Source organism: Piliocolobus tephrosceles, chromosome 2 (assembly GCF_002776525.5).
Source record: "Piliocolobus tephrosceles isolate RC106 chromosome 2, ASM277652v3, whole genome shotgun sequence".
In the NCBI taxonomy this organism is placed as follows: Eukaryota; Metazoa; Chordata; class Mammalia; order Primates; family Cercopithecidae; genus Piliocolobus; species Piliocolobus tephrosceles.
The window spans coordinates 158,845,280-158,870,310 of record NC_045435.1 but is presented as its reverse complement, the minus strand read 5'-3'; the positions used below and the strand labels follow the sequence as shown (position 1 = coordinate 158,870,310).

Genomic DNA, 25,031 nt, shown 5'->3' with positions numbered 1-25,031 from the left:
TGTTCTGCCATGACTTCACAGTATTGCCACCAAGATGGTTACCGTTGTGACTAGAGGTGGATTATTCTTCCCTGTGTCTCAGCCTAAAAAATAAATTACTACAGATGAAAGACCTGTGCCTTTAATAAAGTGGGCTTTTTCTTTTAATTCATTACATGTGTGCTAGCTTATAAAGATTCCCGATTCTGGCTGGTCGCAGTGGCTCATGCCTGTAATTCCAGCACTTTGGGAGACCAGGATGGGTGGATCACTTGAGGTCAGGAGTTCGAGACCACCCTGGTCAATATGATGAAACCCCATCTCTACTAAAACTACAAAAATTACCCAGGTCTGGTGGCTTGCACCTGTAGTCCCAGCTACTTGGGAGGCTGAGGCAGGAGTATCACTTCAACCTAGGAGGCAAAAGTTGCAATGAGCCAAAATCACGTCACTGCACTCCAGCCTGGGCAACAGAGCGAGACTCCATTTAATAATATTTAAAAAAAGATTAACAGTTCTTTTGAGCAACATTATTCTGTACTTGGATGTTGTTACTCTGATTTTCTTAGAAAGTTTAACATGTTTCTTGGCTCTAATAGTTGTGAGGCTCTCAGAAAGCTCCAAATGTCATTGTCTAGCCCAGTGAAAACAGTACTCGGGCCAAAATCATTTCATAGAAGCTTTTTTTCCCAGTTTGGTATTAGTAGTGTTTATTTTATAGAAAACATGAAAAACAGAAGATACTTAAGTTGGAGGCCATTCAGAATGCAAATATATACAAACAGCATTAGAAATATTTATTGCTTATGGAAAGTGAGTATGAATGCATTCTAGCTTTGTATATTAATTCGAGATTGTCTTATTTCTCTCTCCCTCTCTCTCTCTCTAGTGATGCTATTGCTGAGATTAGAGCCATTTGTATTGAAGAAATTGGAGTGTGGATGAAAATGTATAGTGATGCCTTCCTAAATGACAGTTACCTAAAATATGTTGGCTGGACTCTTCATGACAGGGTAAGTTACTCTGTTCTAACTTTGATGGAAGTTATGTTTGTCTCAGTACTAAAATGCTAGGAATCAAATTGACAGTAGTTGATTTTTCAGGAGTTGTAATCATGTGGAAAGTTTATGATGATGCAGCTGAATAACTATTTACTTGATGATTGTGATGAAACATGAAGCATTTGCCCACAGGTGAAGACCCTATCTTATTTAGTTACAATATTGTCTTGAAACAAGTTTGACAACCTGGTATATATCAAGTTTTTGGAGAAAGAAAATCGTTATATTCTTTTTCTAATTCAGAATCAAAGGAGAATTCTTTTTTTCTTAATATATAAAAACCAGGCTTTTTTTTTTTTTAATTTTCTAGGACCATATCATAGTAGAGTGCTTTATCAGACTTGAATAGATTTGTTGGATTTTAGAGTATTTGATCTAAAAATCTAATTCTACCTTCTGACTTTAAAGGGAATCCCTCATATAAATAATCCTAAATAAGTAATCCTTAGAATAACCATAGGTAGGAATGATAAGTTACTGGAATTTGGCCGGGTGTGGCATTTAGGTACTGTAATAGAAATACTATTAGAGCCCCAAAGTAGAGCAGTTATCATAAAAGCAACTGGAATTTTCATTCCCATTATAAGTTATTTTTAGTTTTCTGAAGTATTTTCATGGATACTACCTTATGTAATTGTTAAGAAGTTCCTGTGGTGACTTTACAGAGGAACAGCTGTCATCAGCCTTTTGCTCATCCATTGTTGATCCTTTCATTATATATGTTACGTAATACTTTTGTTTGCTTTCCACCTATCTTGCCTCCTGGAATACCATATTCAGTGAGCCAGTTCCGTAGATCCCTATGGGCTGCCCTTCAATTACTGCCTATTACAATTATTTTGTTCCCACCCCCTTGACTATGATGGTCAGGAGAAGCTATGTTATCTCTGCTATTCTGGGATCTTCACATCTCCATTGCTGCTGGGAGCCAAATTCTCCATTTGGTCTGTGCTGAGATTTGTCCTTAGTCTGATGACCAGGAGGAAGGTCTGTGTATTATATCAAGACAAGGGCTACTAGCATTGTCCTATAGGCACTTGCCTTATTTGAGGCTTCCATGTAGTCTTTCAGCAAAGGATGGAGTAAGGAGAAAACATATTGTCCTCTAACAAGTGGGCATGAGCCATATTTTCAGGCCTACAAATTCAGAGGAAATGGGGAGTTCAAGATTCTCACTGCATCTACCCAGATATCCTTTAGACTTCACTTTTTTCATGTCATAACTCTTATTTAGACATAAGAGACTTGCCTGGGATTCAGAGTTCTTAAATTCTGTCACACTTACAGTTTAATGCTAGGCCTGGTCTTTAGTAGCATTAGTTCTCTATCTAAAGGAGATAAATGTTTCCAAAGAGGCAATACTTGGCTTTGAACTGGTGATGAAGCAGCCTGGCCCTGTGATTTTCTCTTTAGCCTTTCAGTGACACTCAGCAATAGCCACGCAATTTCACAGTTTTTGCAGTTACTGTTTGCCCTGCTCCCTCCAGTGTAGAACTGTTGCACAAGTTAATGCACATCCCCTTTCAGGTAAAAGTGAAAATCCTAACAAACTGCTATCCTACATCAGGAACTATCAGTACTTCATCTACTACCATTGAGTCTTACCTCATAGCAATCCAGTCTTCAATAATCCAATCCCAGAATCCCATTATTGAAGTCTTGATTCCCAGGACCACTCTTGGTTCCAACTATCATAGGTCACATTCCCTGGATGCCAAGCCTGAGTTGAGGACTTTTGTGCTCGTGATATTTCGAGGTTTGTACTCTTAAGAGTAACCTATTGGCTGGGCATGATGGCTCACACCTGTAATCTCAGCACTTTGGGAGGCAGAGAGAGACAGATCACCTGAGGTCAGGAGTTCAAGACCAGCATGGCAAAACCCTGTCTCTACTAAAAATAGAAAACTTAGCCAGGCGTGGTGGTGGGCACCTGTAATTTCAGCTACTCGGGAGGCTGAGAGGAGAGAATCACTTGAACCAGGGAGGCAGAGATTGCAGTGAGCCGAGACTGCACCACTGTACTCCAGCCTGGGTGACAGAGCAAGACTCTGCCTCAAAAAGAAAAAAAAAAAAGTAACTTATAAAAAAGTGAGGAAAGTATGACAAAGCAGGAAACGGAGTAATGAAAATGTGGTTTCAGGAGAAGTCTAATCTCAGCTTGATCTCACAGGGAGGTTTGGAGAGTAAATTGTACCTTAGAGGGTATCCTGTCCAGAAGCAAGGAGGCTGGGCTGCTTTACACTTATATCTTTCTTTACTGGCTATGGGCCTCAACCTGGGCAAGAGAAGGGGAGTGGTTGGGAGAGGAAAGATGGAGCATAACCTCCTAGGGATCTATGTGCTGGGTGGTTCTAGTAAACCGTAGTCCATTCTCCAGAGAAAGATAGAGATATTGAACCATTAGCAATTAACACAGACGGACACTGAAGAATTAGCCCAGTAAAGGGGACCTGGATAGGGCATCAGCAGCACCTGCCACAGGCACTTCAGCTTTCCCTTATGTGCTAGTGACTTACCAACAAGTATTACATCATCACATAGCACATCTCATGGTATGCTAGTATAGGCTTCAGTCAGCTTACAAAAGAGTGATTATGCATCTCTTTTCATAAATGAGTTCATTGACATCTCATTGATAATATTGGCTATGAAGGCACTATTTACATTAAATAAATTTGCAAATAGAACAATTCAGAACCCTGTTCCTCAGAGCTGATTGTTAAAACTTCTGCCAGCATATCTCTGCACTTAATTCCTGCAGTAATTTTATAAATGAGAAACCTGGTATCAGAGTGATTAATAATATACTATATACTTATCTTGCATGTAGCTAATAAATTATATAAATTGGAACTAAAATTTAGTTGTGTCTGATTCCAGAACTTGGACTCCTACTGTTACAGCACATAGCTTCTTTTAGAGAATAGAAACTAATCCCCTTTAAGTCTTTTGAGAGACTTGTCTAGATTTCTAGGTGATCCTGAATGCATTTTGGTCACCATCATCGTGAACTCCAAGTTAATGACTTTATTAAAGACATTCCACCAATAAATAGCACTCCTAGGACTCTTCACTATATCATTTTGCCTCTGTTTTAAACATTGTATTATTTCTGTTTTCCTAACTGCTGTCCCTGGAATATAAAATGAATCCAGTAAATATTTGTTGCATGAATACATGATAACCTTTTAGTGTAAAAATCAAGTTTTTTTCAATAATTACATAAAGGGCAAATAAACATACTTTTCCCTAATTATAGGTTTAAAATTCTCTCTATGTGCCTCTGGATGATGTGGGATATGCTACATGTTGAATCAGAGTTGATAAATACTTGAAATAGGCATAACTTACTCTCAAGTAACTACGGTGTTTTCAGTGCCTTTTTTTTTTTTTTTTCAATATAAGGGCAACACACACTATACAATTGTTCAGTCTCATCCTGTGTTGAGTTACAGTATGCAGTAAGTTGAATAGTTAAGCTAAATTTTAGTCTCATATAGACTTGAAAACTGTGGTATGGAATTGACTCCTTATGTTGTGCTTTTATTTGTATTTCTGAAGCAAGGGGAAGTCAGGCTGAAGTGTTTGAAAGCTCTACAGAGTCTATATACCAATAGAGAATTATTCCCCAAATTGGAACTATTCACTAACCGATTCAAGGTAAGCATCAAGAATGATAAGCTTATTTAATTTTTCTCTTTACAAATGCTAGTTACAGCTAGTTTAGCAAATTACATTATCATACAAGTGTTTAGTTCATATTCTTTATTACAGCAGTCCCCAGCCTTTTTGGCACCAGGGACCAGTTTCATGGAAGACAGTTTTTTCCGTGGATCGAGGTGGGGGTTGAGGGGATGGTTTCGGGATGATTCAAGTGCATTACATTTATTGGGCACTGTATTTCTTTTGTTACTACATTGTAATATGTAATGAAACAGTTATACAACTCACCACAATGTAGAATCATTGCAGCCCTGAACTTGTTTTCCTGCAACTAGATGGTCCCATCTAGGGGTAATGGGAGACAGTAACAGATCATCAGGCATTAGATTCTCATAAGGAGCACACAACGTAGATTCCTTGCATGCACAGTTCACAATAGGGTTCATGTTCCTGTTGTTCCTATTGAGAATCTAATGCCACTGCTGATGTGACAAGAGATGGAATTCAGGCATTAGTGGGAGTGATGGAGAATAGCTGTAAATACAGATGAAACTTCGCTGGCTCACTTGCTCACCTGCCACTCACCCCTTGCTGTGTGGCCCAGTTCCTAACAGGCTACAGACCAGGCTTGGGGACCCCTGCTTTTACTACATGTTCTTTAAATAAACCCATATGAAATAAATAAGTGAATCTCTGCTTTACAAAAGATATTACCATGAGTTCTTATTTATTACCTTTGGAAGAAGGCTCACCTGCTTAAAATTTTCTTTACAGCTTTTTATAAAGATAGTAATTTTGTAAGTTAAGGCTTACCTGATACAGGGTTTAGGGAATAACAATTGTTGAGAAAGATTTTAAATTATAAACATTTATACTAATATCCCCTTTGTGTGAGTAGGACTACGATACTGCAGTTTCAAGAGTAAAGCTTTTTATTTAACCGATCATTAGTATTGCATATATATCCCAGAATACATTATGTTAGGTCTGTCCCAGCTTATTTTCTGTTCATAGTTGGTTTTACAACTTTTTTTTTTCAGGATCGCATTGTATCAATGACACTTGATAAAGAATATGATGTTGCTGTGGAAGCTATTCGATTGGTTACTCTGATACTTCAGTAAGTAATATCTATTACTGTTTTAACTTTATTGATATTTTAATGTGTTTTCCCCAGGATTTTTAATGTTCTATCTATGTATAGTCCTTATGTATATATTTATCATTTTAGGTTCTACTTTTACGTTTTAAGATTAGATTTAAAACAGTGTTTTCTGTTTTTTTCTATTTTTGTTTTTTATTTTAACTATTGTTTACTTTTTCCACATAAAAATTACCTAGAGAAAATGTCAATGATGTAACTTACCTTTCTATTTAAAACAAAGCAGGCCCAGTATGTTGGCTCCTGCCTATAATCCCAGCATTTTGGGAGGCTGAGGCGGGAGGATCACTTGAGCCCAGAGGTTCAAGAACAGCCTGGGCAACATAGAAGAGACCCTGTCTCTACAAATAATAAAAAAAAATTAACTGGCATGGTGACACATGCCTGTTGTTCTAGCTACTTAGGAGGCTAAGGTGGGAGGGTCGCTTGAGCCCGGGAGGTCAAAGCTGCAGTGAGTCATGATGGAGCCACTGCATTCCAGCGTAGATGATATAGCAGGACCCTGTATCAAAAATAAATGAATGAAATAATGAATGAATGACTCAGAGAGAAAGAAGGCTGCAAAAGGAAGAACCCTCAAAGGGACAGTTTCCCAAATAGGCTTTTTTTGGAATTATATAGAAGTAGAAGAAAAAAATAAAGCAGTTAAATTGTCTCACTAATATGATAGAGATTTCAAAATAGAAATGTTGTAGCTGTATTCCTACGGGTTTGACTAAAACCTAGATAGAATCTATGTGAGAGAATATATGCTAGCAAAGTCATACATAACAAATCCTCCTCTCCCTATTTTGTGATGGTACATCTATCATGAACTAATGTCTATGCAGGGATCTACTGTTGTTTGAAATCCTTTTACATTTTGGCTCTAACACCGTGCTCTTTGTTATTGTGGCTTTATGATACATGTTCTAAATATGGGGTCGTTTTCTCCTCTTTGTCTTTTTTTTCAAAATCTGCTTACCTTCTTGTGGCTGCTTTTTGTTTGATCTGAATTTTAAAAACATACTTGTTAAGTGCCTCAAAAACCCTGCCTGGGATTTTGAATATTAGAACTCCATTGACTTTTATGATAAATTTAGGAGAGTTTAAAGTACTTTGTTATGTTATATCACTTATGCATGAACATGCTGGAATTCCGTCTTTTTTAAAGAGAAGAATTCTTACTGTATTGCCCATGCGGGAGTATATTAACAGATGTGATCATGGCACATTAAAACTGCTAACTCCTGAGCTGAGGTGATCCTCTTTTCTTAGCCTCACAAGTAGCTGGGATGGCAGGCATGTACCTCCATGCCCAGCTGGATTTCTTTCTTTAAATATCATTAGGTCTTAATGGGTTTAATTTTCTCGTAGAGGTTGTGCATTATTTAGTAAGTTAATTCTGAAATGCCTTATGCTATTTTTGTTAGAATAGTATTTAGTATTTTCTGCTTGGTCATTGCTGAGGAAGAGAACCTTTCATTTTTGTGTTGGTCTAGTATGTGGACCCTATTTGAACTCTTAGGTTCTGAGTTCCAGAATGCATTCTAGTAGTTTGTTGATTTTGTTGATTTTAGTATGTAGAGTATTATATAACCTGCAAACAGTTTCAGTTCAGTTTTGTCTCTTCCTTTTCCTTTTTTTTTTTTTTTTGAGACAGAGTCTTGCTCTGTTGCGCAGGCTAGAGTGCGGTGGCGTGGTCTCAGCTTACAACCTCCACCTCTTGGTTCAAGCGATTCTCCTGCCTCAGCCTCCCAAGTAGCCGGGATTACAGGCACATGCCACCAAGCCCGGCTAATTTTAGTAGAGACGGAGTTTCACCATGTTGGCCAGGCTGGTCTCGAACCCCTGACCTCAAGTGATCCACCCACCTGGACCTCCTAAAGTGCTGGGATTACAGATGTGAGCCACCATGCCTGACCTGTCTCTCCCTTTTCTAACCTTGTAACTTTTGTTTCATTCTCTTTTCTAATTGCATAGACAGCACCTTCAGCACTGTAACAGTGTCACTGATAGCTATTCCTGTTCCTGTCCTAGGAAATCATTTACAATTATTTGTTTCTGTCATAGATTTTAGTATGATAGAAGTTCCTTTGCATTCTGAGTTTTCTGGGGTTTTTCTTTCATTAACGTGCCTAAGTTAAATTAATAGACTTGTCTAATGGTGAACACTATTGCATTGCTAGAATAAATTTTTTTAACATGATATATTTTGTTTTATTTAAATGCAGTATTATATTTAATATCTTAGGATTTTACCTTTGTGTTCATGAGTAACTTTGACATAATTTTTTTCTTGTCCTTTTCCAACTTCAAAATCAAGGTTGTAGTCTTATATTCTCTTTGTAAAATACTTTTTTTTTTTTGGAGACAGAGTCTTACTCTGTCACCCAGATTTGAGTGCAGTGGTATGATCTCAGTTCACTGCAACCTTCACCTCCCAGGTTTAAGAGATTCTCATAGCTCACCCTCCCGAGTAGCTGGGATTATAGGAACATACCACCATGCCCAGCTACTTTTTTTATTTTAATAGAGATGGAGTTTTGCCATGTTGGCCAGGTTGATGTTGAACTCCTGACCTGAAGTGATCTACCCACCTCAGCCTCCCAAAGTGCTGGGATTTCAGGCGTGAGTCACTGAGCCGGGCTGTAAGATACTTTCAATAGTTTCTTGCTTTTTTTTTTTTTTTTTTTCTCTTCTGAAAGAAGTGTCCTAAGACAGAGATTAATTATTTCTTGAAACTATAAGAGAATTCTCTTGTTAAAGCTATGACAGTCAATTTTTTTCTTTTTTTTTTCTTGGATACAGAGTCTCACTAAGTCACCCAGGCTAGAGTACACTGGCGCAATCTCGGCTCACTGCAACCTCTGCCTCCCAGATTCAGGTGATTCTTACGCCGCAGCCTCCCGGTAGCTGAGGTTACAGACACGTGGCATCACGCCTAATTTTTGTATTTTTAGTAGAGATGGGACTTCACCATGTTGGCCAGGCCCGTCTTGAACTCCTGACCTCAAGTGATCCACCTCCTCGAACTCCCAAAGTGTTGGGATTAACAGGCGTGAGCCCAGCCAGTTTTTAATTTCTTTTGTGCAAGAGGTCTGTATCATTTCTATTTCTTCCATGATTAACCATCTACATTAAATTCTACTGACTGAGCACAGTACCTCATGCTTGTAATCCCAACACTTTAAGAGGTTGAGCCGGGCAGATAACTTGAGGTCAGGAGTTCGAGAGCAGCCTGGCCAACATGGTGAAACCCCATCTCTACTAAAAATACAGAAATTAGTCAGGTGTGGTGGCAGGCACCTGTAATCCCAGCTACTCAGGAGGCTGAGGCAGGAGAATCGCTTGAACCCAGGAGACGGAGGTTGCTGTGAGCCCAGATAGGGCCACTGCACTTCAGCCTCTGCGAAAGAGTGAAACTGTCTCAAAAAAAAAAATTAATTAATTAATTAATTAAATTTTATTTCTTTTGTGTTACTGTTGACATTTTTGCAAACTTTTAAAAATGTTTTATCACAGTTTTATAATTTTATAGTTCATGATCTTCTTATTACTTTCCAAGACTCATTCTTTCTTAATTTTTTTCATCCTCTATTTTATTTGTATTCTCTTTTTCTTCATAAGTCATGTCAGGTTTGTCCATCTTACTGTTTGTAAAGAACCAGATTCTTTTAGCTCATTTGTTTTTTGTTTTCTAGTAACTATATCTAAAGTAATAAATACACCTTTAAGTACTCCTGTATGTCCTAAAAATTTAGACATGTAGTATTTTAATAGACAATAATAAATAAATGTATGTGAAACCTTTAATTACCTTTGTGGTTTCCAGTGTAATTGCAGGTTACTTGGAAGTATGTTTTTATTTTACCCAAATGTATTTTCTTTTTTTTTTTTTTTTTTTTGAGACTGAGTCTGGCTGGCTCTGTCGCCCAAACTAGAGTGCAGTGGCACAATCTTGACTCACTGCAACCTCTGCCTCCCAGGTTCAAGCGATTCTTCTGCCTCTGCCTCCCAAGTAGCTGAGACTACAGGTACACATCAACACGCCTGGCTAATTTTTGTATTTTCAGTAGAGATGGGGTTTTGCTATGTTGCCCAGGCTGGTCTCTAATTCCTGACCTCAGGTGATCCACCGTCCTTAGCCACCCAAAGTGCTGGGATTATAGGCATGAGTCACCATGCCTGGCTCTCAGATTTTAAGCTGTAGAAGGCGGCCAGGCGCAGTGGCTCATGCTTATAACCCCAGCACTTTGGGAGGATGAAGCAGGTGGATTACCTGATGTCAGGAGTTAGAGAACAGTCTGGCCAACATGACGAAACCTCGTTTCTACTAAAAATACAAAAAATTAGCTGAGCGTGGTGTTGGGTGCCTATAATCTCAGCTGCTCGGGTGGCTGAGGCAGGAGAATCACTTGAACCTGGGAGGCAGAAGTTGTGGTGAGCCAAGATCATGCTGTTACACTCCAGCTTGGGTGACACAGCAAGATCCTGTCTCAAAAAAAAAAAAAAAAAAAAAAAAAAGCTGTAGAAGAATTGTGGGCATTTTATTTTCTTCTTGTTGAATCTTTATTTTCTGAATTTTATGTTACTGTCTTTTATACTAAAAGGAGAAACATAACTTTCAAAGTAAGATAAAAGATGAGACAAAAATTATTAAGCCTTGAATTTCATAATGAACTTTACAAAGTTTAAATAAAAGTAGAACCGAAAATAAACATTTGCTTTAGATCAGATGTTACTTTCTGTATTTTTCAGTGGAAGTGAAGAAGCTCTTTCCAATGAAGACTGTGAAAATGTTTACCACTTGGTGTACTCAGCACATCGCCCTGTTGCTGTGGCAGCTGGAGAGTTCCTTCACAAAAAGTGAGCTGATTATCTTTGAAAACAGATTCTACTTTTCTATGTTGTTTTGTTGTTGTTTTAGAGTTTGTAGAAGAGAGTAATAGTGACTGAACACAGTGCTGAAAATGTCCATCTCATACTCTGGGGGCTATAACAGCCTCATAGCCTATGTATACATTATGAATCACACCTTTGAGGATGCTGTACCTTGTGACATACTCCTTTTTTCTGAAATCTGAGAGGATGATTCTCAGCTAGATGTGAGTGGAGATTGGAGGAGTGCATGAAACTTATAAAAGCTAACATAATTGGTAATTCATCACACTAGTTTTTTCTTTAAAATTCTGAGATCTGATCTTACTTTCTCAACATTTGTAATCTACATGTGAAGCAGTATCACCTTTAAAATGCCTCCCAAGTTTTAATTTTTTTTCATTCTCTCCATTATGATGATTGATTATTTATTTTTTATTTTTTTGGGATGGAGTTTCGCTCTTGTTGCCCAGGCTAGAGTACAGTGGCACAATCTCGACTCACCACAACTTCTGCCTCCCAGGTTCAAGCGATTATCCTGCCTCAGCTCCCAAGTAGCTGGGATTACAGTCATGCACCATCCTGCCCAGCTAATTTTGTATTTTTATTAGAGACAGGGTTTCTTCATGTTGGTCAGGCCGGTGTTGAACTCCCAACCTCAGGTAATCAGCCTGCCTCAGCCTCCCAGGGTGCTGGGATTACAGGCGTGAGCCACCACACTTGGGCATGATGAGGATCATTTTAATCAGTAATTCATAGTAATTCTGAAAATTTTATATATATATAGTTGCAGTTTAATTTTTTTTAAACCTTATTTTTTGGTAAAGCATAAAGCTAATGAGAGTATATGCATGTGAACACTTAGGAAGGACATTTTTTATTGTGATTTACTGTATATGTTGTATAATTAGTAATTAGTTCATTCTGTAAAACATTTTAAAATATGTATATTATATATAAGTGTGTGTATGTGTGTGTATATGTATGTGTGTGTGTGTGTGTATATATATATATTTTTTTTTTTTTTTTTTTTTTTTTTTTTTTTTGAGAGAGGGGCTCTTGCTCTCTTGCCCAGGCTGGCCTTGAACTCCTGGCCTCAAGTGATCCTCCCACCTCAGCCTCCCAAAGTGTTGGGATTACAGGCATGAGCCACTGCACCTAGCTGATTAATTTATTTTTAAACTATAAACATATTCTTGGTTATATGTGTATATCTTTTGCTTTGCTTTGTGTTTTGTTTTTTTGTTTATGGATTTAAATTACTAGCTTTGAATAATAGTCACAGGGGATTACAAAAGTATATTATATATGCTAACTTCTTATTATGCTGAAATACAAATATAAATCATGGACTAGGCAACTGCTGTGCATCAGTGACTAACTTTGATAATGAGCAGGCCTGGCCTCTATCCAGTATCTGCATTCAGTGCTACAATAACAAATTGTTCTCTACTCACTTGTACCTCTCAAAGTGAGAAAAGTTATTTGAGTGTAAGAAATCTCTGTTAAGAAAGAAACCAGCTACTTACTGTGCATACTGGCAACGAAAATGAAGAGGAAGAAAGTCAAGGTTTTCAGGCATGACTTAAAATAATACTGAATTTCCTAGTGACTCTGACACCTCTGGCTAGTAGAATAACGCTGATTTTATATTTATCTTTGGATGTTGTCTGTCACCAGTATCAAGGAGGTACTGTAGCCGTTCTTTTTTCAGGATTATTATATTCTAATTAGTCTCTATTCTCCACTTAACTTGTCAAAGAACTTTGTGTTTTTAGAAATAATTTGTTGTTTCTGTAGTTTCAGAGAGAAAATAAATTTGAGATTGGTTCTCTCTATAGTAGAAGCCATAAACTGGTAACTCTTGAGTTAGAAAAAGTCTTACTTAGAATGTACCTATTTTATATCTATATTATATTTTTCTGTGTTTGAAATATTGGCTAAATTTTAATACTTTAAAGATTGATAGACATTTATAGAGTACATGTGATATTTTGATACATGCATCTAATGTGTAATGGTCAAATTAGGTAAGTAGGATATCCATCACCTCAAATATGTATTATTTCTTTGTGTTGGGAACTTTCCAAATCTTCTATTTATAGCTATTTTGAAATATTCCATAAATTATTGTTAACTGTAGTTGCCCTACTGTGCTATCAAACACTAAAACTTATTTCTTCTAACTGTATTTTTGGACCCATTAACCAACCTCTCTTTATTCCGCCCTCTGGTAGCGATCATTGTACTGTGCCTCCAGGAGATCAACCTTTTTTTAACTCCCACATATAAGTGAGAACATGAGATATTTGTCCTTCTGTGCTTGGCTTAATTCGCTTAACATAATGTCATCTAGTTCCATCTGTGTCATTGCAAATGACAGGATTTCCTTTTTATGGCTAAATAATATTCCATTGTGTATATTTACCACATTTATTTATCCATTCAAACGTTGATGGACACAGGTTGATTCCATGTCTCACTACTATCAATAGTGCTGTACTAAACATGGCAGTGCAGATATCTCTTTGATATGCTGATTTTTTTTCTTGTAGATATATACTTAGCAGTGGAGTTGCTTTATCATATGGTAGATGTTTTTAGTTTTTTGAGGAACCTCCATACTGTTTTCCACAGTTGCTATACTAGTTTACCTTCCTACCAACAGTGTACTAGCATTCTCCTTTCTCTGCATCCTGGCCAACATGTTATTCTTTTGTCTTTTTGATAATAGCTGTTGAAAATGAGGTAAGATGGTATCTCATTGTGATTTCGTATTTGCATTTTCTTTGTAATAAATGATGAGAGCACTTTTTTGTATACCAGTTGGCCACTGGTATGTCTTCCTTTGAGAAATGTCTATTCAGATCATTTGCCCATTTGTAAGTTGGATTGTTTTCGTTTTTGCTAAGGAGTTGTTTGAATTCCTTATATCCCTTGTCAGATGAATAGTTGGCCAATATTTTCACCTGTTCTGCAGGTTGTCTCTTTATTGATCCCTTTGCTGTATAGAAACCTTTTTGCTTGACATAATCTCATTTGTCTGTTTTTCCTTTTGTTGCACATGCTATTGAGGTCTTGCCCCAAAACTCTACCCAGAGTAATATTCTTAAGAATCCCCAGTGTTTTCTTTCTCTTTTTTTTTTTTTCCAAGACGGAGTCTCACTCTGTCGCCCAGGATGGAGTGCAGTGGCGCGATTTCAGCTCACTGCAACCTCCACCTCCTGGGTTCAAGCAATTCTTCTGCCTCAGCCTCCCGAGTAGCTGGGATTACAGGTGAGTGTCACCTCACCTGGCTAATTCACTACCATTTATTGAAGAAGAAGCTGTCCTTTCCCCACGATATGTTCTTGGTGCCTTTGCCAAAAATCAGTTAGCCGTAACTGTGTGCACTTATTTCTGGGTTATCTGTTCTGTTGCATTGGTATATGTGTCTGTTTTTATGCCAGGATTATGCCATTTGGGGTAATAAGACTTTGTATTATATTCTAAAGTCAGGTGGTGTGAGGCCTCCAGCTTTTGCTCAAGATTGCTTTGCTTATTGTGGGTAATTTGTGGGGCCATATGAATTTTAGGATTTTTTTTTCTATTTCTATAAAAAAAGTCTTTGATACAGGGATTGCATAGAATCTGTATATCAATTTGAGTAGTATGGACATTTTAAACAGTCTTAATTCTTCCAGTCCAAGAACATGAGATGTCTTTTTGTTGTTGTTGTTGTTTTTATTTTAAATATCCTCTTCAGTTTCTTTCATCTGTGTTTTATAGTTTTGTTTGTAGAGATCTTTTACTTCTTTGGTTAAATTTATTCCTAGCTGGGGTTTTTTTTTTTTTTTTTTTTTTTTTTTTGGTAGCTGTTGGAAATGAGATTGACTTCTTGACTTCTTTTTCAGATTGTTCACTTTTGTTGTATAAGAATGCTACTGATTTTTATGTCGATTTTGTATTCTACTTTTCAGAATTTATTCTAACAATTTTTTGGGCAGAGCCTGTTTTTCTAAATATAGGATTATGCCATTCACAAACAAAGATAACTTGACTTCTTTCGTTACAATTTGGATGTCTTTTATTTCATTCTCTTGCCTAATTGCTCTGACTAGGACTTTTACTACTATGTTGTATAAAAGTGGTGAAAGTTGGCATCCTGGTCTTGAGTTCTTATAGGAAAGACTTTCAACTTTTCCCCATTTAATGTGATTGTAGCTGTGGGTTTGTCTTATATGGACTTTATTATTTTGAGATGTGTTTCATCTTTGCTAGTTTGTTGAGAGTTTTTATCATGAAGGGATGTTGATTTCTTTCAAATGCTTTTTCTCTGAGAGGGTCATATGAGTTTTGTCTTTCATTCTGTTGATGTGATGTATCACATTTACTGATAATGCATATGGTTAAGCTATCTTTGTGTCCCTGATATAAATCCTGCTTGATTATGGTACATTATCTTTTTAATATGCTGTTAAATTTGGTTTGCTAGTTATTGTTGAGAATTTTTACATGCATGTTTACTGGGGGTATTGTCTAATAGTTTCTGTTGTTGTTGTTGTTGTTGTTATTTTGTCTTTGTCTGGTTTTGGCATCAGAGTGATGCTGACCTTGTACAATGAGCTTGGAGGTATTCCCTTATCTTCAATTTTCTGGAATACTTTGAGTAGAATTGGTGTTAGCTCTTCTTTAAATGCTTGATAGAATTCTGCAGTGAAGCCATCAGGTACTGGGCTTTTTTTGTTTGTTTATTTGAAGACTTTTTATTACTGCTTCAGTATCATTAATTTTTATTACTGCTTCAGTATCATTATTGGTCTGTTCAACAGGTTTTCTATTTCTTTTCTCTTTTTCTTTTTTTTTTTTGAGACGGAGTTTTGCTCTTGTCGTCTAGGCTGGAGTGCAATGGCACGGTCTCGGCTCACTGCAACCTCCGCCTCCTGGGTTCAAGTGATTCTCCTGCCTCAGCCTCCCGAGTAGCTGGGATTACAGGTGCCTGCCACCATGCCCAGCTAATATTTGTATTTTTAGTAAATACGGGGTTTCACCATGTTGGCCAGGCTGGTCTCGAACTCCTGACCTCAGGTGATTCACCTGCCTTGGCCTCCCAGAGTGCCGGGATTAAAGGCGTAAGCCACCATGCCTGGCAGGTTTTCTATTTCCTTATGGTTAATTTGTGATAGGTTGCATGTGTCCAAGAATTTATTCATTTCTTTTAGGTTTTACATTTTGTTGATATGCAGACGTTTATAATAGTTTTTACCGATCCTTTGTATTTCTCTTGTAACCATTGTAATGTCTCTTTTTCTGTCTCTGATTTTATTTATTTGAGTATTCTTTCTTTCTTTCTGTTTTTTTTTGTTGTTGTTGTTTAGCTAAAGGATTGTTCATTTGTGGTTCCATTTCACTTTTCTATTTAGTCTTAATTACATTTATTCTCTGATCTTTATTATTTCTTTCCTTCTGATAATTTTGTTTTTTGGTTTTTTTTTTATTGTTATACTTTAAGTTCTAGGGTACATGTGCATAACGTGCAGGTTTGTTACATATGTATACTTGTGCCATGTTGGTGTGCTGCACCCATCAACTCGTCAGCACCCATCAATTCGTCATTTATATCAGGTATAACTCCCAGTGCAATCCCTCCCCCCTCCCCATGATAGGCCCTGGTGTGTGACGTTCCCCTTCCCGAGTCCAAGTGATGTCATTGTTCAGTTCCCACCTATGAGTGAGAACATGCGGTGTTTGGTTTTCTCTTCTTGTGTGCTAAGAATGATGGTTTCCAGCTGCATCCATGTCCCTACAAAGGATGCAAACTCATCCTTTTTTATGGCTGCATAGTATTCCATGGTGTATATGTGCCACATTTTCTAAATCCAGTCTGTCACAGATAGACATTTGGGTTGATTCCAAGTCTTTGCTATTGTGAATAGTGCTGCAATAAAGATACGTGTGCATGTGTCTTTATAGTAGCATGATTTATAATCCTTTGGGTGTATACCCAGTAGTGGGATGGCTGGGTCATATGGTACATCTAGTTCTAGATCCTTGAGGAATCGCCATACTGTTTTCCTTAATGGTTGAACTAGTTTACAGTCCCACCAACAGTGTAAAAGTGTCCCTATTTCTCTACATCCTCTACAGCACCTGTTGTTTCCTGACTTTTTAATGATTGCCATTCTAACTGGTGTGAGATGGTATCTCATTGTGGTTTTGATTTGCATTTCTCTGATGGCCACTGATGATGAGCATTTTTGCATGTGTCTGTTGGCTGTATGAATGTCTTCTTTTGAGAAATGTCTGTTCGTATCCCTTGCCCACTTTTTGATGGGGTTGTTTGCTTTTTTCTTGTATATTTGTTTGAGTTCTTTGTAAATTCTGGATATTAGCCCTTTGTCAGATGAGTAGATTGCAAAAATTTTCTCCCATTCTGTAGGTTGCCTGCTCACTCTGATGGTAGTTTCTTTTGCTGTGCAGAAGCTCTTCAGTTTAATTAGATCCCATTTGTCAATTTTGGCTTTTGCTGCCGTTGCTTTTGGTGTTTTAGACATGAAGTCCTTGCCCATGCCTATGTCCTGAATGGTACTACCTAGGTTTTCTTCTAGGGTTTTTATGGTATTAGGTCTAACATTTAAGTCTCTAATCCATCTTGAATTAATCTTCATATAAGGAGTAAGGAAAGGATCCAGTTTCAGCTTTCTACTTATGGCTAGCCGATTTTCCCAGCACCATTTCTTAAATAGGGAATCCTTTCCCCATTTCTTGTTTCTCTCAGGTTTGTCAAAGATCAGATGGCTGTAGATGTGTGGTATTATTTCTGAGGACTCCGTTCTGTTCCATTGGTCTATATCTCTGTTTTGGTACCAGTACTATACTGTTTTGGTTACTGTAGCCTTGTTGTATAGTTTGAAGTCTGGTAGTGTGATGCCTCCAGCTTTGTCCTTTTGACTTAGGATTGTCTTGGCAATGCGGGCTCTTTTTTGGTTCCATATGAACTTTAAAGCAGTTTTTTCCAATTCTGTGAAGAAACTCATTGGTAGCTTGATGGGGATGGCATTAAATCTATAAATAACCTTGGGCAGTATGGCCATTTTCATGATATTGATTCTTCCTATCCATGAGCATGGTATGTTCTTCCATTTGTTTGTGTCCTCTTTTATTTCACTGAGCAGTGGTTTGTAGTTCTCCTTGAAGAGGTCCTTTACATCCCTTGTAAGTTGGATTCCTAGGTATTTTATTCTCTGTGAAGCAATTGTGAATGGAAGTTCATTCATGATTTGGCTCTCTGTTTGTCTGTTTGTCCGTTGTCTGCTGAATAAGAATGATTGTGATTTTTGCACATGAATTTTGTATCCTGAGACTTTGCTGAAGTTGCTTATCAGCTTAAGGAGATTTTGGGCTGAGACAATGGGGTTTTCTAAATATACAATCATGTCATCTGCAAACATGGACAATTTGACTTCTTCTTTTCCTAACTGAATACCCTTGCTTTCTTTCTCTTGCCTGATTGCCCTAGCCAGAACTTCCAACACTATGTTGAATAGGAGTGGTGAGAGAGGGCATCCCTGTCTTGTGCCAGTTTTCAAAGGGAATTTTTCCAGTTTTTGCCCATTCAGTATGATATTGGCTGTGGGTTTGTCATAAATAGCTCTTATTATTTTGAGGTACGTTGCATCAATCAATACCGAATTTATTGAGCGCTTTTAGCATGAAGGGCTGTTGAATTTTGTCAAAAGCCTTTTCTGCATCTATTGAGATAATCATGTGGTTCTTGTCTTTGGTTCTGTTTATATGCTGGATTACGTTTATTGATTTGCGAATGTTGAACCAGCCTTGCATCCCAGGGATGAAGCCCACTTGATCATGGTGGATAAGCTTTTTGATGTGCTGCTGAATCCGATTTGCCAGTATTTTATTGAGGATTTTTGCATCGATGTTCATCAGGGAGATTGGTCTAAAATTCTCTTTTTTTGTTGTGTCTCTGCCAGGCTTTGGTATCAGGATGATGTTGGCCTCATAAAATGAGTTAGGGAGGATTCCCTCTTTTTCTGTTGATTGGAATAGTTTCAGAAGGAATGGTACCAGCTCCTCCTTGTACCTCTGGTAGAATTCAGCTGTGAATCCATCTGGTCCTGGACTTTTTTTGGTTGGTAGGCTATTAATTATTGCCTCAATTTCAGAGCCTGCTATTGGTCTATTTAGGGATTCAACTTCTTCCTGGTTTAGTCTTGGAAGAGTGTAAGTGTCCAGGAAATTATCCATTTCTTCTAGATTTTCTAGTTGATTTGCGTAGAGGTGTTTATAGTATTCTCTGATGGTAGTTTGTATTTCTGTGGGGTCGGTGGTGATATCCCCTTTATCATTTTTTATTGCGTCTATTTGATTCCTCTCTCTTTTCTTCTTTATTAGTCTTGCTAGCAGTCTGTCAATTTTGTTGATCTTTTCAAAAAACCAACTCCTGGATTCATTGATTTTTTGGAGGGTTTTTTGTGTCTCTATCTCCTTGAGTTCTGCTCTGATCTTAGTTATTTCTTGCCTTCTGCTAGCTTTTGAATGTGTTTGCTCTTGCCTCTCTAGTTCTTTTAATTGTGATGTTAGAGTGTCAATTTTAGATCTTTCCAGCTTTCTCTTGTGGGCATTTAGTGCTATAAATTTCCCTCTACACACTGCTTTAAATGTGTCCCAGAGATTCTGGTATGTTGTATCTTTGTTCTCATTGGTTTCAAAGAACATCTTTATTTCTGCCTTCATTTCGTTATGTACCCAGTAGTCATTCAGGAGCAGGTTGTTCTGTTTCCATGTAGTTGAGCAGTTTTGATTGAGTTTCTTAGTCCTGAATTCTAGTTTGATTGCACTGTGGTCTGAGAGACAGTTTGTTATAATTTCTGTTCTTTTACATTTGCTGAGGAGTGCTTTACTTCCAATTATGTGGTCGATTTTGGAATAAGTGCGATGTGGTGCTGAGAAGAATGTATATTCTTTTGATTTGGGGTGGAGAGTTCTAAAGATGTCTATTAGGTCCGCTTGATGCAGAGGTGAGTTCAATTCCTGGATATCCTTGTTAACTTTCTGTCTCGTTGATCTGTCTACTGTTGACAGTGGAGTGTTGAAGTCTCCCATTATTATTGTATGGGAGTCTAAGTCTCTTTGTAAGTCTCTAAGGACTTGCTTTATGAATCTGGGTGCTCCTGTATTGGGTGCATATATATTTAGGATAGTTAGCTCTTCCTGTTGAATTGATCCCTTTACCTTTATGTAATGGCCTTCTTTGTCTCTTTTGATCTTTGATGGTTTAATGTCTGTTTTATCAGAGACTAGTATTGCAACCCCTGCTTTTTTTTGTTCTCCATTTGCTTGGTAGATCTTCCTCCATCCCTTTATTTTGAGCCTATGTATGTCTCTGCATTTGAGATGCGTCTCCTGAATACAGCAGACTGATGGGTCTTGACTCTTTATCCAGTTTGCCAGTCTGTGTCTTTTAATTGGAGCATTTAGTCCATTTACATTTAAGGTTAATATTGTTATGTGTGAACTTGATCCTGCCATTATGATATTAACTGGTTATTTTGCTCATTATTTGATGCAGTTTCTTCCTAGCCTCGATGGTCTTTACATTTTGGCATGTTTTTGCAATGGCTGGTACCAGTTGTTCCTTTCCATGTTTAGCGCTTCCTTCAGGGTCTCTTGTGAGGCAGGCCTGGTGGTGACAAAATCTCTAAGCATTTGCTTATCTGTAAAGGATTTTCTTTCTCCTTCACTTATGAAACTTAGTTTGGCTGGATATGCAATTCTGGGTTTCAAATTCTTTTCTTGAAGAATGTTCAATATTGGCCCCCAGTCTCTTCTGGCTTGTAGAGTTTCTGCTGAGAGATCTGCTGTTAGTCTGATGGGCTTCCCTTTGTGGGTAACCCGACCTTTCTCTCTGGCTGCCCTTAAGATTTTTTCCTTCATTTCAACTTTGGTGAATCTGGCAATTATGTGTCTTGGAGTTGCTCTTCTGGAGGAGTATCTTTGTGGTGTTTTCTGTATTTCCTGAATTTGAATGTTGGCCTGCCCTACTAGGTTGGGGAAGTTCTCCTGGATGATATCCTGAAGAGTGTTTTCCAACTTGGTTCCATTTTCCCCCTCACTTTCAGACACCCGAATCAGACGTAGATTTGGTCTTTTTACATAATCCCATACTTCTTGCAGGCTTTGTTCATGTCTTTTTCTTCTTTTTTCTTTTGGTTTCTTTTCTTGCTTTGTTTCATTCATTTGATCCTCAATCGCTGATACTGTTTCTTCCAGTTCATCGAGTCTGTTACTGAAGCTTGTGCATTTGTCACGTATTTCTTGTGTCATGGTTTTCATCTCTGTCATTTCGTTTATGACCTTCTCTGCATTAATTAGTCTAGCTGTCAATTCTTCCACTCTTTTTTCAAGATTTTTAGTTTCTTTGCGCTGGGTACGTAATTCTTCCTTTAGCTCTGAGAAGTTTGATGGACTCAGGCCTTCTCTCATCTCGTCAAAGTCATTCTCTGACCAGCTTCGATCCGTTGCTGGCGATGAGCTGCGCTCCTCTGCAGGGGGAGATGCGCTCTTATTTTTTGAATTTCCAGCTTTTCTGCCTTGCTTTTTCCCCATCTTTGTGGTTTTATCTGCCTCTGGTCTTTGATGATGGTGACGTACTGATGGGGTTTTGGTATAGGTGTCCTTCCTGTTTGATAGTTTTCCTCCTAACAGTCAGGACCCTCAGCTGCAGGTCTGTTGGAGATTGCTTGAGGTCCACTCCAGACCCTGTTTGCTTGGGTATCAGCAGCGGAGATTGCAGAAGATAGAATATTGCTGAACAGCGAGTGCACCTGTCTGATTTTTACTTTGGAAGCTTCCTCTCAGGGGTGTACTCCACCCTGTGAGGTGTGGGGTGTCAGACTGCCCCTAGTGGGGGATGTCTCCCAGTTAGGCTACTCAGGGGTCAGGGACCCACTTGAGCAGGCAGTCTGTCCGTTCTCAGATCTCAACCTCTGTGTGGGGAGATCCACTGCTCTCTTCAAAGCTGTCAAACAGAGTCATTTGCGTCTGCAGAGGTTTCTGCTGCTTTTTTTTGTTGTTGTTGTTTAGCTGTGCCCTGTCCCCAGAGGTGGAGTGTACAGAGACAGGCAGGTTTCCTTGAGCTGCTGTGAGCTCCACCCAGTTCGAGCTTCCCATCGGCTTTGTTTACCTACTTAAGCCTCAGTAATGGCGGGCGCCCCTCCCCCAGCCTCACTGCTGCCTTGCCGTTAGATCGCAAACTGCTGTGCTAGCAATGAGGGAGGCTCAGTGGCTGTGGGACCTTCCCGGCCAGGTGTGGGATATCATCTCCTGGTGTGCCTGTTTGCTTAAAGTGCAGTATTGGGGTGGGAGTTACCCGATTTTCCAGGTGTTGTGTGTCTCAGTTCCCCTGGCTAGGAAAAGGGATTCCCTTCCCACTTGCGCTTCCCAGGTGAGGCGATGCTTCCCCGTGCTTCAGCTCTCGCTGTTCAGGCTGCAGCAGCTGACCAGCACCGATTGTCCGGCACTCCCTAGTGAGATGACCCCAGTACCTCAGTTGAAAATGCAGAAATCACTGGTCTTCTGTGTCGCTCATGCTGGGAGTTGGAGACTGGAGCTGTTCCTATTCGGCCATCTGGCTCCGCCCCTCTTTTGTTTGTTTTTGTGAGTCTTCTTGTTCCTTGATGTGTTTCCTTATTGTCATCTGTTTGAAGTTTTGCTAGTTTTTTGATATAGATACTTATTGGTATAAACTCCTTTAGAATTGCTTTGGCTGTACTTCATAGGTTTTAGTATGTTGTGTTTCTATTCTCTCTCACGAAATTCTAAAATTTCTTCTTTAACCTATTTGTTGTTCAGGAGCGTGTTGTCTAATTTACATGAACTTTAATAATTTCCATTCCTTCTGTAATTGATTTTTAGTTTTATTCCATTATGGTTAAAAGAGATACTCAATATGCATTCAATATTTTAAAATCTGTTGACTTCTTTTGTGACCTTGTAGCCTGTCCTGGAGAAGGTTTCATTTGTTACTAGAAAAATGAGTATTCTGCAACTGTTAGATAGAGTGTCCTATAAATGTCTGTTAGGTCAATTTGGTCTAGAATGCAGCTTAACTCCAGTGTTTTTTTGGAATCATTGATTCATTTTCTGTCTAGATAATCTTCCCATTGCTGAAAGTTGCATGTTCAAGTCCCCTTCTACTACTGTTGTATTGCAGTTACTCTCTCTCCTTATGTCTTAATTTTTAAAATATATTTGGGAGGTTCAGTATTGAGTGTACAGATATTTACAGTTGTTATATCCTCTTGTCATATTGACCCTTTACCATGTAAAATGGTATTCTTTGTCTTTTGTCTTTTCTTTTTTTTTTTTGAGACAGAGTCTCGCTCTGTTGCCAGGCCGGAGTGCAGTGGTGCCATCTTGTCTCACTGCAACCTCCACCTCCTGGGTTCAAGCAATTCTCCTGCCTCAGCCTCCCAAGTAGCTGGGACTACAGGCATGTGCCACCACATCTGGCTAATTTTTATATTTTTAGTAGAGACGAGGTTTCACCATGTTGGCCAGGATGGTCTCCATCTCTTGACTTTGTGACCTGCCCGCCTCGGCCTCCCAAAGTGCTGGGATTACAGGCATGTGCCACCCCTCCGACCTTTGTCTTTTTTTAATCATTCTTGACTTGAAGTCTATTTTATTTGATAACAAATATAGCCACTCCTGTTACATTTTTGGTTTCTAAGTGCATGGATTATCTTTTCCATACCTTCACTTTCAGTCTGTGTGTGTCTTTATAGATGAAATGAGTTTCTTATGGCAGAATATAGTTGCTTCTTTTTTTTTAATCCATTAAGTCACTTTTTATGTCTTTCAATTTGATAATTTAATCCATTTACCTTCCGGATTATTATTGATGGGCATGTGTTTACTATTGCCATTTTGTTGCTGTTTTCTGGTTGTTTTGTAGATCCCATAGATTTTTCTGTCTCTCTCACTGTCTTCCTTTTAGTTATCTAGTAGTAGATTTTGATTCTGTGCTGTTTATTTCTAGTGTATCTATTATAGATATTGCTTTGTGATTACACTGAGACTTATAAAAATATCTTGTAGTTAAAACAGGTTATTTTATGTAGGGCATGGTGGCTTACACCTGTAATCACAGCACTTTGGGAGGCCAAGGCAGGCAGATCTCTTGGGGTCAGGAGTTCAAGACTAGCCTGGCCAACATGGTGAAAGCCTATCTCTACTAAAAATACAAAAATCAGCCAGGGGTGATGGCAGGTACCTGTAATTCCAGCTACTTGGGAGGCAGGAGAATCGCTTCAACCTAGGAGGCAGAGGTTGCAGTGAGCCAAGATTGTGCTACTGCACTCCAGCCTAGGTGATAGAGCGAGACTCACTGTCAAAAAAAAAAAAAGATACAGAAAAAAATACAGGTTATTTTAAACTTATAGTGACTTAACTTTGATTGCAAAATATCGTAAATAAACTTTACACTTTAACACTGCTCCCCTCTTATGTTTTGACTTTTTGATGTTTCAATTTACATTTTAAAAATTTTGCTTATCTCAGCAATTGTTGCAGTTGTTTGTTTTGGGGTTTTTTTGTTTGTTTGTTTTTTGTTTTTGTAGAGACAGGATTTTGCCATGTTGCCAGGCTGGTCTTCCATGCTCAAGTGATCCTCTCATCTCGGCCTTGCAAAGTTTGGAGATTACAGGCATGAGTCACCATGCCTGGCCCCAGTTGTTATTTTTAATAGTTTTTTCTTGTAGTCTTCATACTTAAGATATAAGTCATTTACTTACCATGTTTATAGTATTAGAGTACTCTGAATTTTTTTCAGTTTTCTTACTTTTGCCAGTGAATTTTATACCTTGAAGTTTTCTTGTTACACGTTAGTGTTGGGGTGATCAGACCCAACACCAGGCCATGGGGGCTACGAAGTCCGGCGGAGTCAAAGGAATGAGAAAAGACAAGTCAAGTGCAGCACACCAACATGGCACAAGTATACATATGTAACAAACCTGCACGTTATGCACATGTACCCTAGAACTTAAAGTATAACAATAAAAAATAAAATAAAATAAAATAAAAAGAAAAGACAAGTTAAGAGTGAGTGCATAAGGTGGGTCCATGGGACCAATGCTAGTATGGAGGTTGTGAAGGCCCCGAGCTCTGGGAGCCCACACTATTTATTGGTGATCAAACATAGAAGCAGGTGGTGAGGATGTTTGGATGTGGGGGTAAACAGGTGAGGATGTGAGGACATGAGGATAGATAGGTAGTGGTGCATCAAGTATATCTGTGACAGTTTAGCA

The 25,031-nt window shown here is 38.4% G+C and overlaps 1 protein-coding gene across 3 annotated transcripts in view; it reads left to right on the top strand.

Moving 5' to 3' along the window:
* The window catches only part of STAG1 (stromal antigen 1), a 404,632-nt gene that overhangs the window by 259,241 nt on the left and 120,360 nt on the right, over positions 1–25,031 (top strand). For all 3 annotated transcript variants that reach the window (XM_023187906.2, XM_023187905.1, XM_023187904.2), the window contains 4 exons: positions 869–992; positions 4,602–4,700; positions 5,744–5,823; positions 10,606–10,713. In XM_023187906.2, the coding sequence (XP_023043674.1) occupies positions 869–992; positions 4,602–4,700; positions 5,744–5,823; positions 10,606–10,713 (411 nt within the window). The remainder of the gene's footprint in view (positions 1–868; positions 993–4,601; positions 4,701–5,743; positions 5,824–10,605; positions 10,714–25,031) is intronic.